The sequence below is a fragment of the Salvia hispanica genome, chromosome 3 (genome assembly GCF_023119035.1).
Source record: "Salvia hispanica cultivar TCC Black 2014 chromosome 3, UniMelb_Shisp_WGS_1.0, whole genome shotgun sequence".
NCBI lineage: Eukaryota > Viridiplantae > Streptophyta > Magnoliopsida > Lamiales > Lamiaceae > Salvia > Salvia hispanica.
In genome coordinates, this window is record NC_062967.1 from 17993215 (window position 1) to 18011031 (window position 17817).

The following is a 17817-nucleotide window of genomic DNA, read 5'->3' on the forward strand; positions in this document are numbered from 1 at the left end:
AAATAAGAAATTACACAATTAAAACCAATTACAACATGATTAAAATTTGTCATAGTTTAAATTTAAATAATAAAAGTAATATTTAACATTTTTTTAATTATTAAAAATAATTAAAATAATAATTTTATTTATCAACGAATAACCAGACCTAACCCAACACGAAACCGTCGATTTCTTATTGGGTCGGTCCCATAAAGAATACATCCTGGTTCGTACGTAGTATCCGAATCATGTTTGAGTTCATATTCGGATTTTAGATTTTCTTAAAGGCCGTGTTTGCATCTGCTTTAACGGGTTGGATCGTTAACAGATCGAGCCAATAACAACTCATCCCGCACTCTAGAAGTGAATCCTCCTTTATTCCAACGTGTCTACAGCTCAACAAATGAAAGGCCAAATAACGGTGGAAATTACAAAACTACAAAAAAAACTGTCTATTTAAAGGAAACACAATCATGTAAATTGATACCAATCAAATCACACTAACAAGAAAATGGAGGATCTCCGGCGATTGAGATCGGAAATACAGCGGCCCGCCGCCAACATCGGCGTCTCCGACGACAGGTTCACCGACGTCTTCGGGGGCGCTCCCCGCAGCATATTCTCCCACCACCTCTCCGCCGCCAGTTGCTTCTACGACGACATATTTTGGCCGACTGAGAAACCGGCATCGGCGGCGGCGCAGCTGGTGAGGCGGAGGGGCCGGAATTTGCCCCTTTTCGATATTCCATCTTTGCAGCAGGTTAGTATTGATCGTAGCAGCCGCCAAAGGAGTGGCTTTTTCAGCGACATTTTCGGATGGGACGCCACGAAGATGATGAGCTGGAGGTCGAGGTCGAAGACGAATTCGTCGTCGGTGCTGAGCTCCGAGGAGCTCAGCCCTGTCCGCTTTCCCGTATCCGACGACGTTTCCTTATTAGCTTCCAAGCTCAGGTGTGTGTTGCCCGCGATTTAAAGTCTCATTTTAAAATTTTGAGATTTTCGTGATTTAAAGTCTAATTTGTTTTTTTTTCATTTTAGGTATATGGACCCTTCATTCAACTAACCAGTTACACTCGCATTCGGTTATAAAATGAATTGGGACCTATATTCTACTAACTAATTTTTTTCATTTTTCATTACAAAATCAAACAATTTCTTAAAATTTGTGCCGAGTAAAAATATGACTATAAATGGTGGACGGAAGTAGTAAAAATTATACTACGGAGTACTACTTTTTCTATTACATGAAATTAGTCTTTTTTTTTGACAAAATATTAATCCATTCGTCACAAGGTATTTGAGTAATATTCTGTTCCGGGCTATCCCAATTATTTCTTTTTATGTAAAAAAAAACAAATGAACTCCGGTTAGCATGTTGGATAATCAATCTAAAATTTTGATTTTTTGGTCTCGAAATTGCTTTACTTTTTCAATTAGAGACAATTATTAGAAAACACGTCGAATTAATATAAACAAGATGTGTACATATATTCTTTTATTCAACCCTACTTTGACTATATGATATACTTAGATTTAGATAAATGTATGATACTAACTTTATGCACATATTTAGGCCAATAAACATCAAGACTAAGTGGGATTCACATCACAAAAAACAGCCACTGTTTTCCAACATGGATTGTGAAAATGAGTTTCTAGAGAAATTATGGGGATCCAAAGAAATCGAAGAAAATCTTGATATTGAGCAAATGAAATTCAGAGTGACTGAAAACGACGACGTACAGTTCAACTCACCATCATCTGCGATATCAAACGCAGAGAGCTGCGAAATAATCGATGAAGAAATGGAAATGGAAATGGAAATAAAAATAGATGAAGATGAGTTGATGAGCTCGTACGTGATAGAGCTTGATTCATGTAGCCGAGACACTGCATACGAATCCACCGATGTCGATGAAGCCATCGCATGGGCCAAGGATAGGATTCACAAATATTCTTCTCAAGAGAAACCAATTAAACAAGGTTGGTTAGTTAGTTCGTTAGTTAGGTAAATAGTTAATTAACTGATTTTCATGTTATTTTTTATATTGGTTGGATTTTTCGGCTCTATTTAATCTTGGTTTATTTCATCAAATCAAGTTGAGGATAGCTCTCTATTAGAAGATGACATGAGCATACTCGATGAGAAGATAAGGCTTTGGTTGACCGGCAAGGAATCCGACATCCGGTTGCTATTATCTTCCCTACATCATGTGAGACGACAACAAATATGATCTTTAATTTCAATTTTTTAAATTACTATCAAAACCTAATATTACCGTGTTGGCATCTTCAGATTCTATGGCCCAATAGTGGATGGATCGCAATACCTCTAATGAATTTAATGGAGAGCTCGCAGGTTAAGAAAGCGTATCAAAAATCCGTTTTGTGCTTGCATCCGGACAAGCTACAACAACGGGGAGCCTCACTCTTACACAAGTACATTGCGGAAAAGGCCTTTGTCGCTCTTCAGGCGAGTTGTTATAAACATTCTCTCTCCTACTTTTTTATCTATGTCATACTCCATTAATCTACTTTAAAGTTATATTGTCCACTACCAAGGCTATTGGCAGTTGCGTGATGTAGAGTTTAATCATGCATTGATAGATTATTTTATCATGACTATCTTGAGAATAATCTTCGATGTCGTTATCTTAGGATGCTTGGACAACGTTTACCTCTCTAGATGTTTCGTGCCGTTGAGTATCTTTTGGTGGCTTGAGTCGGATGTGGAGGTATGAAGAGTGACATCTAGTGATCAATCATGAACGTCTTTAATTTAGTGGAATGTAGAGTTCAGAACCATTAAGCAATCGCCATCGCCTCCAATGTGATGGTGATACTTTGAGGATTTTGATATGTAAGATTGAATTATTGTAAGAAAATGTTGGTTGTAGTAGATGTTGTAATAAATTAATGGCTGGTTTATGTATGATGATTTTTTTTTTTGTAGTGAATGTCAGTTTGGATAATCTCATATCAAATATGGTGGTACATATCTTTATGAAATTTTCCTGCACTAATATAAAACTCAAATTAAATAAAGTAAATTTATGATATTGTGCATTGCAAATCAAAATTTTGTTTAAAAGTTCTACTTTTACTAGAAAATGAACTTGAGCGATATAGTTGCCAATAATTATGTATTGTTAACTATTACAAAACTATAAAAACAAATGGCAGCTAAAAGATTAATTTGTCAACGGTGTGTTAGATATTCAATTTAAATGATTGTATGAAAACAATAGTAAAAATGATTGAAAAAACAACTTTATTTCGCGTGCCGAAAGTATATTACGACATAATATTAAGTTTTTGACTAAGGCCGACAAAATTATCAAGGCCACAACTGAAGAACAACCAGATAATTTAAAATACTTAAATTGAAATATTAATATGGCTTTTAATGTCGGTCAAAAAGTTCCGAAATAAAGTAACATAACTTTATTGAATATATGTGACTTTTTAAAAGTTTGGTATGCTACATTCGGCGCAACAATGAATTGGCCATCCTAATTCAGAATAAAATTTCTTTTTTATTAATATTCCTTTTCCGCTAAATTTATGTGAGTTCATAAATTTCTGAACAATTTAGATTAATATTGAGAAAATATAAAATTGATCAGATTATGTCACAATTTCGTATTCACTTAACAAGCTAGTCCACTCTCTTATTCTAATATTTGTTGGTCGAGGTGTGTATTCTCAACAGAGCGAATGCAAAAAATTATTTTGATATGAGCTTATCTACTAATTTTGAGTTTAGCAATCTGAGAGAATATTTATAGTATTGTAAATTCTTTAAAGATGATAGAGAATTTCACACATCAATCAACACTAAATAACGTAAGTTTAATAAAGTTATACTCCCTCCGTTTAATAAATATAGATAGTCTTAAAATATTAATATGAGTTAGTAGAAAAAAATAAAAATAAAAAGTGATTGAAGTATTGTTAGAATGAATCCATCTTATTAGAATGAAAGAAAGTTATTGAAAATTTAATTGGATACTTTTCTGGAACAATCAAAATGAAAAGAGTTTCTATTTTTATGGGATGAATGTAGTACTCAATCTATCCTATTAAAAATGAAATGTTTTCCTTCTTCGATTGTCCAACTAAAGATGAAACGTTTTCTAAAATGGAAGCAACATCATCTCTAGTTTTTCATCTCTCTTACTTTATTCTATGTTTATTAACTTATAAAACAACACTACATAAAATACTCGTGCTAAAAGTAAATGTTTGATTTCTAATGGGATCGTGGGAGTATATCTTAATAGGGCTTAAGCCCCTTCACTACATGGGCATGATTGTCAATGACTCAACGGAGCTTTGAGTCTTGGTTAGGGTTGACGGATCATTTACCATCAGGTACTTGAAGCGGTAGAACAAGATGTTGTCGATGTGTGCTTTTGAAATAATGGTCAAATTTCTCAGATCCAGAGAATCCGCTAGATCACAAGGTCTAGGAACTCAGAGAACCTTTGAAACCGTTGGTCGTTGGGCAAACAATCTTTTCTGCCGTTCAAAACCCTCAACCCACAATACTAAAAACTAGTATAAGGAAGTAGGGATCGAAGCCCACAGAGATGGAAGCGTAAGAAAGCATTCAAGAGACTTTGGACAAGGGTTTTGGCTGCTGCCACGCAACTTTGGGTTGAGAACTTAACTACTAGACTCGGGAAATGTAAATGATCTATTCTAACAAGACCTAGGAAAACATAACGAAGGCATGTATGACGAAAACAGAGATGCAAACAGAACAACACTCCAGCGGCGAAATTTACCAGACCTAGTGAATTACTTTCTCTAAAATGCCTAGACAGGTGAAGAACAAACCATGGGGACCATTTCCTAAAATAGCAAAAGTACGAATGAAAAGCTGCAAATAACTAACTAAGGATTTAACTAACAACTAGCTTCATCTTCACCAACGATTCTCGATCACAAAATGCAGAAAACAGAGTAAACAACATATCTAAACAGAGCATGTCGAATTAAACTATTGATGCACTTTTTATTTACACTATAAATACCTGCAAGTATACAGAGTAGGTATAGTATAGCAAAAGGTTAGTACCGGGTATCGAACACGGGGAAGATGTACACAAAGTGTCTATCTTCTACTAGAACTCAATTACTATCTGGAGAAACAAGAATTTTTTGTAACTTTTTGAAAACAGTAAACAACTAAAAACAAGCAAATCACGGAGAGAAAAGTATAGAGATAAGGGGAATTCCAGGGATGTGCGTTCACTTTTATGGTTATACAAATTCCAAACTACAATACCCTAGCACAGTTAATACTTTGAAAGGACGAGTCACCTAGCTTATGCTCATGCGATACAAACGTTGATTACTAACATTAGGGTTGTCAATCCTAACACGTAACTCCAAAAAGCTCCTAAGACCCTTGAAAAGTCCTCACTCTCAATTAACAGTGCCGTTTTAAAGGAAGCTAACTGTAGTGTCTACTAAGTGGATCTAACTCGCTAGAACTCTGTCACAGTTATGAAGCAAGTTGTATTGAATCATACATAATTGTGTCACTCAATTATGAAGCATCATGATTAACTTAGGGAAGAAACAAAGTAAAAACAAAACGGATATTAAATAGAAAACGGAATTGTATAACCAAAGTTGCTACTAACACATCCCTAGAATCCTATGAGTTTAGTTACACATGACTGAATAAACTAAAAACATAGATTGAAGGGAAAGCAATCTGAACATAAAACTAAAGCAAATAAAACCCATAGGTTGAATCCTTGTCGTTCTTGATGTTCTTGAAATCCTTCTTCAACTCCTTGCACAATTGAAGTACTCTAGCTTTTGATCTCTATGAATGTGTTCTTGTTGTGTGGAAAAAAAAACTCTCTTTTGATGAAGCTTGAGGTCCTATTTATAGGGGAAGATTATTCCTCATCATAGAAGGAAAAGATCTTCAAAATTTGGTAAATCTTGGAGCAAATCTAGGGCTGGTCGGATTCGCCGCCTTTCTCGGCGGGCCGCCGCACCTATGGCCGGCGGTCGCCGCGTTGGAGTCCGGAGATTCTGACCCTTCGGGTGGCGGACCGCCACATGTCCTCCGGCGGTCGCCGGGCGAGACTCTTCTCCTAGCGTAAATTTCCGAGGCGGGCCGCCACATAGCTCGACCGCCGGGCGCCGCAGTCATCGCCGTACAACCGCGGCGGTCGGCGGTCGCCGTCGACTCCAGTTTCCGGACTATGCGTTTTTACTCCCTTTTCGGCTCAAATATGCACATTTCTCACAAAACACGTCAAAATACCAAAATGTATAGAATATGCAAATAATGGACACGTAGAGTGATTTTGATAACAAAAACGGACCAAATAATGGCCTTAAAACAGTGCAAAATCCGGGCGTATCAACTATCAGATTACGATTTAACTAAGGAAATAAAACAGATCTACTACTACTAGACGAGGCAAATAAGAAAACAAGAACTAAACTTCAAAACCATGCAGGAATTTAACAGATCTAAGCATCGGACGCTTTATCCACTCTGGATCCAAGCCATCCACAACAAACCACAACAATTCCCATCTCCGATTTCACCGATCCAACCAAAATCAACCGATCAACTACAATTTAACACCATTCAACTCAAATAACTCAGATCAAGTGCAAAAACATAGCATAAACTTACATAGCTAAATTAGTACGAATTCAACAACGATCCAACAAAATAAGGCAAAGCTTCGAACAGCGAAGACTCGGGGAATTCAAGACAGAAATGAAAAACAGAAAGCGATAAATTGTTTCTTCGCCTCTCACAGAGACGGTGGTACACAACGATGGTGCTAATACGAACCCGAACCCCCTGAGTTTGGTACCCCTAATGTGTGTGTAGAGTGTGAGAAGTGAGCTAAGAGCAAAAATGGATGATGAATGCCCTCAGGCGTGTTGCGTGCTCTTATTTATAAGCATGGAGTTGAGCTTCTAGAATTTTCTTTGAATTCTCCTTTCTGCCTTCTTCTAGAATTCTCCTCCATCTAGCGATTTTTCCTTTTTTCTACTCACTTTTCCTGTCAGATTCCTTTACCAGGTAATTCCTTCATTCTTCCTGGATCTGGCATTTTCCTCTACACACATGGCTTAAAAACCTGTGTTAGACCCAGGAGACTGTTGAATTTAACCCCATAACCAATGCATGAAATTAGCCTTATCAGTACTCGACCAAAAAAATCAGATATCTAATCTGAAAATTTGGTTAAACATTCATGTCACCTAATACTTGACCCGATGACTTTCGGATAAACAAATACCTTATGTGAGTTTCTCAACCTGACTTAATCGGACTCCGATATCGATACCTCAAAAATAAATTGGCATTTTCTTATCTACTCCAAACTAGGAATTCTGATTTTTGGCTATATAGTCCCATAATGCTTAAAAGGAAAATATCATATGTAGGTCTGTCAAATCGAATACCCGCGGATATCCGATTCGAAAATTTGCGGTACCCGATCCCAAAATTTCTAAAAAATAATACTCCCTCCGTCCAGCATTAGGAGTCCCGGCTAAGTTGGATGCGGGTTTTAAGAAATGTTTGAGTGTGTAATAATTGGAGTCTGTGATAATGGAATGTGAGACCCATTTGCATTATTATTTACTTTATCCTTTGGATGTGCTTTTACTTGTGCTTTTTAGTGTTTTATTTTATAAATATTTTTATTTCACTTTTTATGGAAATGTCTAACCGGGACTCCTAATGTAGGACGGATGAAAATGGTCAACCCAGACTCCTAATGTCGGACGGAGGGGGTACCTCTGAAACTGATTTGGGGTACCCAATTTGATACAAGCATTATTTAGTTAGTTATATTAAGGATTTGCGTATCTTTTCCATATCTTCAACTACACCTTTTTAGATATACAAACATGTATTTAAAAGAAAATAATTACAAACTTTGTGAAATACAAAATTCATAAAAAAAAAGGCGACAATTGGCAACGGCATAGGGTGGCACAAGCGAGAGGGGAGGGAGGCGGTGTGAATTTTGTGGTATACTCTAACTCCCTATATCACTAACTCTAATAGGTTAACTATTACCTAAAATGAAATCATGTAAGTAAAATTATACTCCCTCCGTCCTAGAGAAAATGTCACAATGTCACACTTGGAAAATGACACGGGATTTTAGAAAATGTTATTTTGTGTGTTAAGTGGTGAGAAAAAATATAATTTTATAATTGATGTGAGAGGATCTTTTTCCAAAAGAGGAAATGTGACATCTTTTGTGGGACGGAGGGAGTATTTAATTACTTAAACTTTTGAAAATCAAAATAAATACTCCCTTCGTCCCAAGATATTAGACCCCTTTCTTTTGGGCACAGGAATTTAGGAGATGTTGTTTAATGGTGTAAATGGAGTTGGTAATAAAGTAAATTTTTACCATAAATAGAAATGGCTCAAGTATGTTGGGACATCCCAAAATGGTATATGGGTCTAATATCTTGGGACAGAGGGAGTACATAATTTATTAATTTTTTAAAACAATATCGGAGAATTCGGGCTTTAAGACTGGATTTGTGAATAATGAGACTCTAAAACTAATACTTTAAATGAGTCTCTAATTCCGTTCACTTTTTTTATTTATTTTTCTTTACAAAATTAAACAATTTATTAAAATCTATGTCGACTCAAAATGGCTCTTTTAATGATAGATGAATAGAGTATTAATTTTTTTTATTGTACAATATTTTTTTTCTTTTAAAAAACAGATGAATATAAATTTAAAGATAGCAGGAAAGACTCAAATTCAAAACCTAAAATGAGGAATTGTTCAAAATTTTGTTAGTGCTTTGTCTCCATGATTTTAGTTAACAGTTAGTTTATGATCTCTTTCTATTAGATGTACCCGATTTGTGGGGCTACTTTTGAGCTTGTGCTATATACAGATCTATCAATTTTGATGTTTCTATTTTTATGTAGGGGTCCACCTATTCCCTATCCTCTGGATGAAGAAAAAATATTATGATTTTTAAATAACCAGGCCCAACTATAAGTAACCAACACTCTAACGGATCAAATCTAATGGATTATGTATGAAGTTGGGCCTGATTTCCACATTTTTAAGCTAGTAAATACCTGACCATTTAAACTTGAAATGGGCTGGGCCATCTATCACGATTCACAACTATACCCCAGTTGCTTATTATGTCAACTAGTATCACCCCATGCGAATGCACGTTTCAATTAAAACTTAAATAACATTAAATTGTTATGTATCAACATCAAAAAATATAGAAATTATTTATTAACAAAGTCCCTCTCAACAATTAGAGGAATATACAGTGTGAGAAAAAAGTGCAATTAAACTAACATATCTCGATGCAATACACTTGAAAAACACAATAATGTATGAAACCTCATGAATTATATAATCGCATTACAAATCTAACAAAATTCATTAAATATTAGCTCATCCTCTCAACTTGACTTCAAGTAATGTTCTTCCTCTCCTCCGCCAACTCTCTCTATCTTTCTCGCCAACTTCAGCAGTTTCTTCATATAGCAAGAATACAAATATTGCAAAAAGGGGTAACATAATAATCACAAATATAAAGTGCATGAAGTGATGGAAAATAAAATGTAATATTGCTAAAGAGTAATAACTACATTGAAAACTAAAACAAAGTTTTGCATATATAATCGATATGCAAAAAAATGATTTCCGATTAATTCTAATCCTAGAACTTGAAGCATAACGAATAGAATTTGAAAAGCCAATTTCTTCTCTATGACAATTCTCATCGTAAGAAAATACTAAAGTGTATAGTTTAGTAATGAAACATAATAATATGAAAAGTATTTGCAATTAAAAAATGTAGATGTTTGGTTTCGAGCAAGTATGCGAAGACCTACATAAAACTAGAAGACGGTTGGGACACAAATGAAGTTTATCTGGTGAGTTGTGCTTTTCATCTTTGGCGTGGATGTTTGGTACTTTGCTGTAGTTTTTGGTTTGTCGTGTGTTCCTTTTGGGCTGGCTTTGTTTGCGGCGGTTGTTGGTTGTGATTGGCAGCGACGGATCTACATAGAGCCAAGGCCGGCACCGAACCCCAATTCCCCCTTATACTACCGCTCTCCGACCGGCCTCCGCCCCAGAACGAGCCGTGCACACCAATCGTCCATACTAAGGGAGTTCCACTGCAAGCGCCGCTGATTCTGTAATATTGAATTAGGTTGGAGAAGAAAAGACTTGGACTTATTAATTTTGGGCCATATATTTATTGTTGGGCTGCTTTTACTTTCAGATTATAAAAAACTAATGATGTCTTTTACCCAAATCATGTTTCATCGTGTAAGACTTGCAGCCGCACTGTCACCACTTTTGTAGAACTAGAATTTGTGCAAAATTAACTGTATTAGTGCGAGTATTAGACTATTAATAACTAAATTGATTAGTATGTGAATATATATTTCATATTCATTCTTTTTGTCTCATTAAAAATAAAATATTTTTCTTTTTTGAATTATCTCAAAAAAAGAAAATCTTTTTAATAATGGAAACAACATTTTTTTCACTTTTCATCTCTCTTACTTTACTTTTTCTTCGTTAACTCACAAAACAACACTACAAAAAATCATGTCAAAAAATAAATATTTTAGTTTAATGGGACAGAGGGAGTATTATCTAAGAATTTTACTGATTATATTCAATTGCAAGTGCCCCAACTAATAGTATTATTTCAAATCCGAATTCAATCGTGAACCAACAAATAATTAATGTTGCAAGTGTTGAATCTAATGCGAAAAACATAAATAGTGACATGGACTACGAAAACAGTTATCATCTTATATGTCGTAAAAGTTGTGCGGACATTACATTTATAATTAAATATTTTAATAATAATAATAATAGTACGGAGCATTTATTTTTAAAAATTTCAGCCCCGGCTTGTTTGATTTCCTGCATCCGTCACTGGTGATTGGTATGTTGTTTTGTGGCGTTTCTTTGCTTTTGGGGAGTTGTAGTTTTTGTTCAAGTTTTGTACTCCTCACCATGTTGAATGGTTTGAGCCTTTCTTTTTATCAAAAAAAATAAAATAAAAAATGTAGATAAACAGAAAGGTAGAATGATGAATTCCAATAACGTAACATACTAAAATACCATGGAAAAGCAGCGACGATCATATTTGTCCTCTCGTTAGTCATATTTTTCCTAAGATGCACTATGTAATGTATTTCATGCCGCACACTATATATCATGTTTTTGTGTACGTTTATAAGAGAGGAATTAATTGGCAGCATAAAAAGAATTAAATGTAATACAATAAACTGGAGGAGGGTGAATACACTATGGCTCTTGAATATTTCTTCATCCTTTCTTAAACCTTTCGTATTATAAAAATCTTTTCACATTCCTAAAAAAAATTCCATAATGTCATTATTTTTATCTCCTCCAAAACTTCCCATTATATAAATTTGATATATGGAATGACAATATTAATTTTTAATAGTAATTGCACGCAATTCAATTGTTTGTAATATGTATGTATATATATGTTAGTAAAACTATGATTATAAGGTCATTACTTTACATTTAATTGATAAGAATATGAATCATATATTGATGGACGTCTAGTTTGTGCTATATTCAAAATTATTAATGTTGTAACCGTTGTTTGTGCTATAAAGTAAATTTTGTAGAGCATAAAGGAAATCAGGTTTACTGTAAAAAACTGCAAGCATCAATGATTGATTAATATGGTGATAAGTGATAGCTATACGTTTTCACGTGTAATGGTCATCGGAAGGAATTAATTATTTCATGAATATTAAAATTGGTCCATAACTGAATAAATATTTTAAAATAAAGATAAAATTTATAAATATTTCAAAAGAAGGTCAAAACTCGCCTTTTATATGCCCTATTCTATATTATCTCATTATTTTAACAAATTCCAGAATGAACACCGTTTATTTTTATGTTGGGAAAGTAGAAGCAATTGACCCCTTTGTTTCTTGATTAACACCTGCTGTGTTGCTTGAAAATTCGTTTTTTTTCATTTTTTAGGTTGACCAGCATCGTTTTTTTTTTTTTTTTTGTTATCCACTTTATGTTTAGAGTAATGGTCACAATAATACAAATTTACCTAAATTTATATGGTAATTTTTACTATTATGAATTGTTATAACTACAAACACCACTTCTTTTCTTTCAATTACAATATTTAAATATTTTTAGTAACTCGTGATATTTATCGTAAAATGGTTAAAAAATACCCATAGTTTGTTTATTAAAAATAAAGAATATTAACTTAATCGTGTTGAAATAAAAAATGGGGTGAAAATTGTGCAACAAGTCAATCAATATCAACCCTTAAATAAATCCCTCTAACGATGTTTAATTTGCTATTTTAAAAATAGAGTTCGTAGTTAAAATCTTACTTTTTTGTTTGATTGAAAGTTAAAAGCTTACTTACAACGTATTTTTGTTATTTACAACAATTAACTCTTTAATTTTTTCCTCTTACGTTTAATTTGAGTATGATATTAACACGAAATATATATAAATATATCATAACTTGGGTGGTTGCAAGAGAAGAAACAATAAAAGCAGTCAAACAGGTGAACTATATTCAATTAATTCTATTACAAATACAAACCAAATTCCATATGCTGCAAAATTTAGATCCATAATTCAATTTCCCAAAGCCGAAAAAAAAAGCAGCAACAACACATACAGAGTTAGAGTTGAAATAAAATGCCACTTAGCTACGATGCTCGGGCATATACACATATACACATAAAGTGAGCCCGTGTGCAAACACGAGCTCACTCATGGAATTGGGACAACGATTTATGAACATTGTTGAGGAGTTGTTGAGCATGGACAGATGATGCAGAGTGAGAAGATGAGGGCAGAGATAGGGAGAGTTTGATTGTTGCTTCTCTCTCCTCCTCATGTATGGTGTCAAGCATCTTCGATGCCCTATTCCTCATTATGCTCACAAACTGCGGTGGCGCCACCTCGGTCATGAATCTCGCTAGACGGGCATTCGCCATTTTTAGGATTTTCGAAAGAGAGAAGTAGAAAGTTTAGATGAAGATTGATTGATGAATGATGAATTGATGAATGATGGGAAGAGAATGGTTGAAATTTATAGACTTAGATGGATGATCAATAATGTCCGCTATTTATTTATTTATTAGTATTATTTATTGCTATTAGTTTTTTTATATGGATATAGATTGAGTCAATATTGTTATCCAATAGATTTTAGCACTTTGTGCCGAACTTGCTTTTGCAATTAAACTGGCGATGTGACCTCAAAGTGATGAGAGGTAGACACATTGACATGGTAGATATGGATGGGAACCACCATAGATCTCATTTTTAACGGTATCGATGATTTTAAATGCCTACTTTTAAAGACCGGATCGTAATTTATCTAGTAGAAACCAACGCATTGAGTCAGTAGCGATAGAGTGTGAGTTGAAATTGTATCGAGTTCTACTGACGAAGAAAATCTGATTTGTATCTAGCTAGCTAGTTGGTTCAATTTTGTGCAAATAGAAAATTAAGGCTTGATCACTACCCAAATTATATTATTAATTTGACTATTTTATTTATTAAAGAAACTAGTAGAGTTTTGTTTAACCGATTTTACCCAAAAATAACTAATACTCCATCTGTCCAATTAGAAATAAAACGTTTTCCTTTCTGGTCTGTCTCATTAAAAATGAAACGTTTCTAAAAATAGAAACAATACCCTCTCAACTTTTTCTTCTCTCTTACTTTACACTTTTTCATTAACTCACAAAATAACACAACATAAAATCATGTGCTGAAAAACAAATGTTGCATATTTAATGAGACGGAGGGAGTATAAAATAGCTGAATAAACTAATTAATTAGTTAACATTTAGAGAAAATTAAGACTGTCAAATGCACGGGTAGTGATAAAATATATGTATTTTATAAACTCTAAACTCTTTTACATAGTGTCAATATAGTGTAAAATTTCAAGATTTTGATGTCAACACAACGTCAACCATTGACACTGTGTTGATATTTTTTGTTGTTGTTATTTTGTCATCTGTTGACATTTTACAACAACTCAAGTTATAATTTGTTGTTTGTATAATATTTAAATTTTGCATTTAATTAGTCCCCAAATTTAAGCGTGTTTATTTTTGTGCAAAGTATTTATAATGACTAGTCTAACTAGCTTATAATGTCAAAAACTCACTTTTAGTCATAAGTGGAAGTTGAAAAGGCTAAATTAAATTGACAAGGACATACACCTATATAGCCTAGCATCAAGGCAACCTCAGGTAGCCTACATGTGACAAGTGGGAGTTCCATATCCAAGCATGAATTCTACAAATTTATTACAGTATGTCTTTTCCATATGCGTACGCTAGCTACTAGTAGTACGTAAAATTTTCTCTAGTTTATTTTATTTAATTTTAGTAGAAATATCAACAAACAATTTCAGTATCATATAATTTCCCATAAATATACAAAATATCAAAACAAGATAAAGATAAGACACTAACTTTGGTCCATAATATAACTGAAAATATTGTAAGTAGTTTGACTTTCAACTAATTAAATATTGTGATTTTTAGTAGTACTAAGTTGTCAAGGTGCTGTTTCATATGCCTAACTAAATAAGGAATTGTGGTTTTCGGCCTTGGACAACTGAGCTCCAAATCGTACCCAAGCTAGGACCAAGTCTTGAACCTAAGGGCAAAGCTGGAGCACGATAATTTGACGTGCGTCGCGATCTTTGCCTAAATTCCTTGTGTGCAAGTTACAAGTTGAAAACGAAGTTATTAATTTTACGCCGTATGAGGTTGATTGTCCTACAAAAAAACATGGAGGAAAGGATAAGTAGTTGCCTACTCTCGAGGGAAGAAGAAAATTAAAAAAATGTGCCTTTTAAAAGTCTATTATTTTTCTAAAAGTACGTCTTGTTTAATTAAAAAAAAAAAAAAAAAAAAAAAAAAAACAGCTTTCTAGAGTCTCAAAGTTGGAAGAAATTTCAACTGCTAGATGAATTGTATCAATTGAGTTGTTGAACATATTAAACATAGCCTCATAATCTTGATTTGTTGCTATATTAAATCTTTACATGATTTCAGCTTTTAATAATGTTTCATCATGTCTCTTAGACACGTACACTATAGTATTAGATATTTGACTTGTGTACTTAGTTATTGATGTATACTCAATTTATAAAATTTACTAATGTACGAGGTTGTGTTGCTATATGAAGGTTGTTTTGCACATTTTTGCTCCTCGAAATGTTAAAAACATTATGTCGAATGACAAGAACTTAGTATGTGCCATTTCTCGTAGTTTCTACCTTCCTTTGGTCGTGCACTCCGGCAGTGTGCTTTTCTGATTTTTCTGCTACTCTTGGTTGTTGCTATGATGATGGTTTTTGTTGCTTTGGTGTTGTTTATATGTTGTTTTGCTTGTTCTTTAGATTTTTTTAGTATTCTAGTTATGTGCAACCTTTAGCTCGTCAATTGTTTGGTGATGGTAGTTTGGTTCTATTTCTTGTTGTTTTGATGTTTGTTACCTTTGTGTTGCATGTGTTTAATTTGTAGGTTTTTTTATTGTTCATCATATTTGGCTTTGAACTTGTCTAATGCATCGAAAAAAATGTCCAATACAATTTAGATCGTTCTACTCTCAATCTCATTCATCACTTTACAACTTGCTAGAGCTGGATTATAAAATTGTAAATTGAACTCTATAAATTATGGGAACAAACAAAAAATGACTTTTTGACTTTTAAGGTCACCAACAGCTAATATTAAGCACAAACATTTATTAGACGGTTTATCAGTCAATTCCATACTTGCGCAAAAAGGCAATTTTTGGAAATTTGATTTAATTATCTAGCTCGAATTAAATTATTTTCAAATGAGTATCATCAGCTGCAATTCATAAAAGAATACTCTTGAGTGGTTGATATTGGTGTAATTACTACAAATTCATTAAACCATCTTCCATTTGCAATTCCCATTTCTAAAGATTGTTTACCCTCCCTCCCTTCATGTTTTGAATCAAACATTGGGCAGGGCAACCCTCTCATCGTCTTCAAATTAAAAAAAAATAAAAATAAAAATGTGTATGTACAATTTGAGTGAAATCACAATCAAATAAATTTATTCAAAGAAAAGAGAGAGATATCGCAATCCCATGTATTCAAGATCACGTGCGCCGTGTAAGGCAGGGAAATTAAATTGAAATTAATCAAAAAAGGTGATAATTAATATGTTGTGATATCGATCTTTAAAAAGAAGTATTTTGGAGTTTAGCCGGAAAACGACGATACAAAATTGAAAGAGACTGCACAACGCCACCTTTTCCGACCAATTTCCACCGTTTCTTCCTCGAACCTCATCCACTTTCCAGAAATGCCTTTATCCTAAATTTTTTATTATTTATATTAGTGAATATATTGTACTCCAATTAAATTATATACTTTAATAATTCTTTAGTAAATTATTAAACAATGAAAATTGGCATCATATTACTTTATTATATAATTGAGTAATACTAGTATATAGTATACTCAAGAGTGTGCCTTCGAAAATAATCATAATGAACTTGTTGGTTTCATAAAATAATGACAAACAAATCTTAAATATACATTCCTAAGTAGCCAATTTCTATTTAAAAAAATCCATATTGCTTTATAAACTTACTCCCTCCGTCCACTAATACAAATTTTGACCGGGCACGAGTTTTAAAATATGTAATAGCAAGTGTGGATCCTACTTTTATATATTGGCTTTATATTAAAATGTGAGTGAAATAAAGTTAGTGGAAAATTAAAATATTACAAAAAGCAGTAAAAAAATAAATGAGACATCTATTAATAGACGGACGAAAATAGTAAAATGAGACACTTGTTAGTGGATGGAAGGACTAGGATTTTAATCAATATATATAGTTGCCATTAACAACCAGGATGGCCTAATTTTTCTTAGAGCATCCGCAATAGCGGACGAACGGACGGAAGAGCGACCGGCTAGCGGCTCGTCCGTCGCGTTCGTCCACTATTGGAGTCGGCTAGCGGGCGACGGACAAGCGGTCGCTCGTCCGTCCGATCGTCGATATTGTGCGGACGCGATTGGTGAGCGATCGGCGAACGCCAATTTTGTTTTTTTTTAAAAAAAAACAAAAACACTATATATGCGTCTCGTTGCACTTCATTCATTTACATCAATTGTATTAACGAGTTTCTCTTCCTTCTCTCTACATTTCTCATTTGATTTGTGGATTAAAAAATTGCTAGTGGTGGGGATGCTGACGAGTCGCGGCTAATTAACGAAGAGTTGCGGGCCTATACGCCCGGGAAGACAAATCGGATGGTGCAAGAACACTTGTGCCAGCAGCAGCAGCCAGCGGTTCCTCGACTCATCCATCATCGAGAACTAGTACCTTGGGACCACCTTGGTTCCCTCCAACGGTTGTTTGATGACTACTTCGTTGAGCAGCCGCAGTTTGGGATAACTTTTTCCGGCGACGTTTTAGGATGCACCGGCCACTATTTATGAGTATCGTGAACGCTTTAGAGCGTCGGTACAAGTATTTTAGGTTCACGAAGGATGCGAGTGGTAGACCTGGTCACTCACCTATACAGAAGTGCACTACTGCAATCAGGCAGTTGGCATACGGAGGCGCGGCCGACATGTTCTACGAGTACCTTCACATCGGCGAGATGACTGGCCGCAAGTGTCTGCAGCATTTTTGTCAGGGCATCATTCACATATTCGGGGAGAGGTATCTTCGGAAGCCTACCCCCGAAGACTGCCAGGCTCTAATGGATATG

General features: G+C 34.3%; 1 protein-coding gene across 1 annotated transcript; it reads left to right on the forward strand.

The window, feature by feature from the left end:
- The first annotated feature begins 462 nt into the window (after positions 1 to 462).
- Positions 463 to 2939, forward strand: LOC125212929 (J domain-containing protein required for chloroplast accumulation response 1-like). Its single transcript, XM_048113231.1, has 5 exons — positions 463 to 933; positions 1556 to 1965; positions 2083 to 2195; positions 2279 to 2455; positions 2641 to 2939. The coding sequence occupies exons 1-5, from the start codon at positions 494 to 496 to the stop codon at positions 2683 to 2685; spliced, it is 1185 nt and encodes a 394-aa protein (XP_047969188.1). The 5' UTR covers positions 463 to 493; the 3' UTR covers positions 2686 to 2939.
- The last annotated feature ends 14878 nt before the right edge of the window (positions 2940 to 17817 follow it).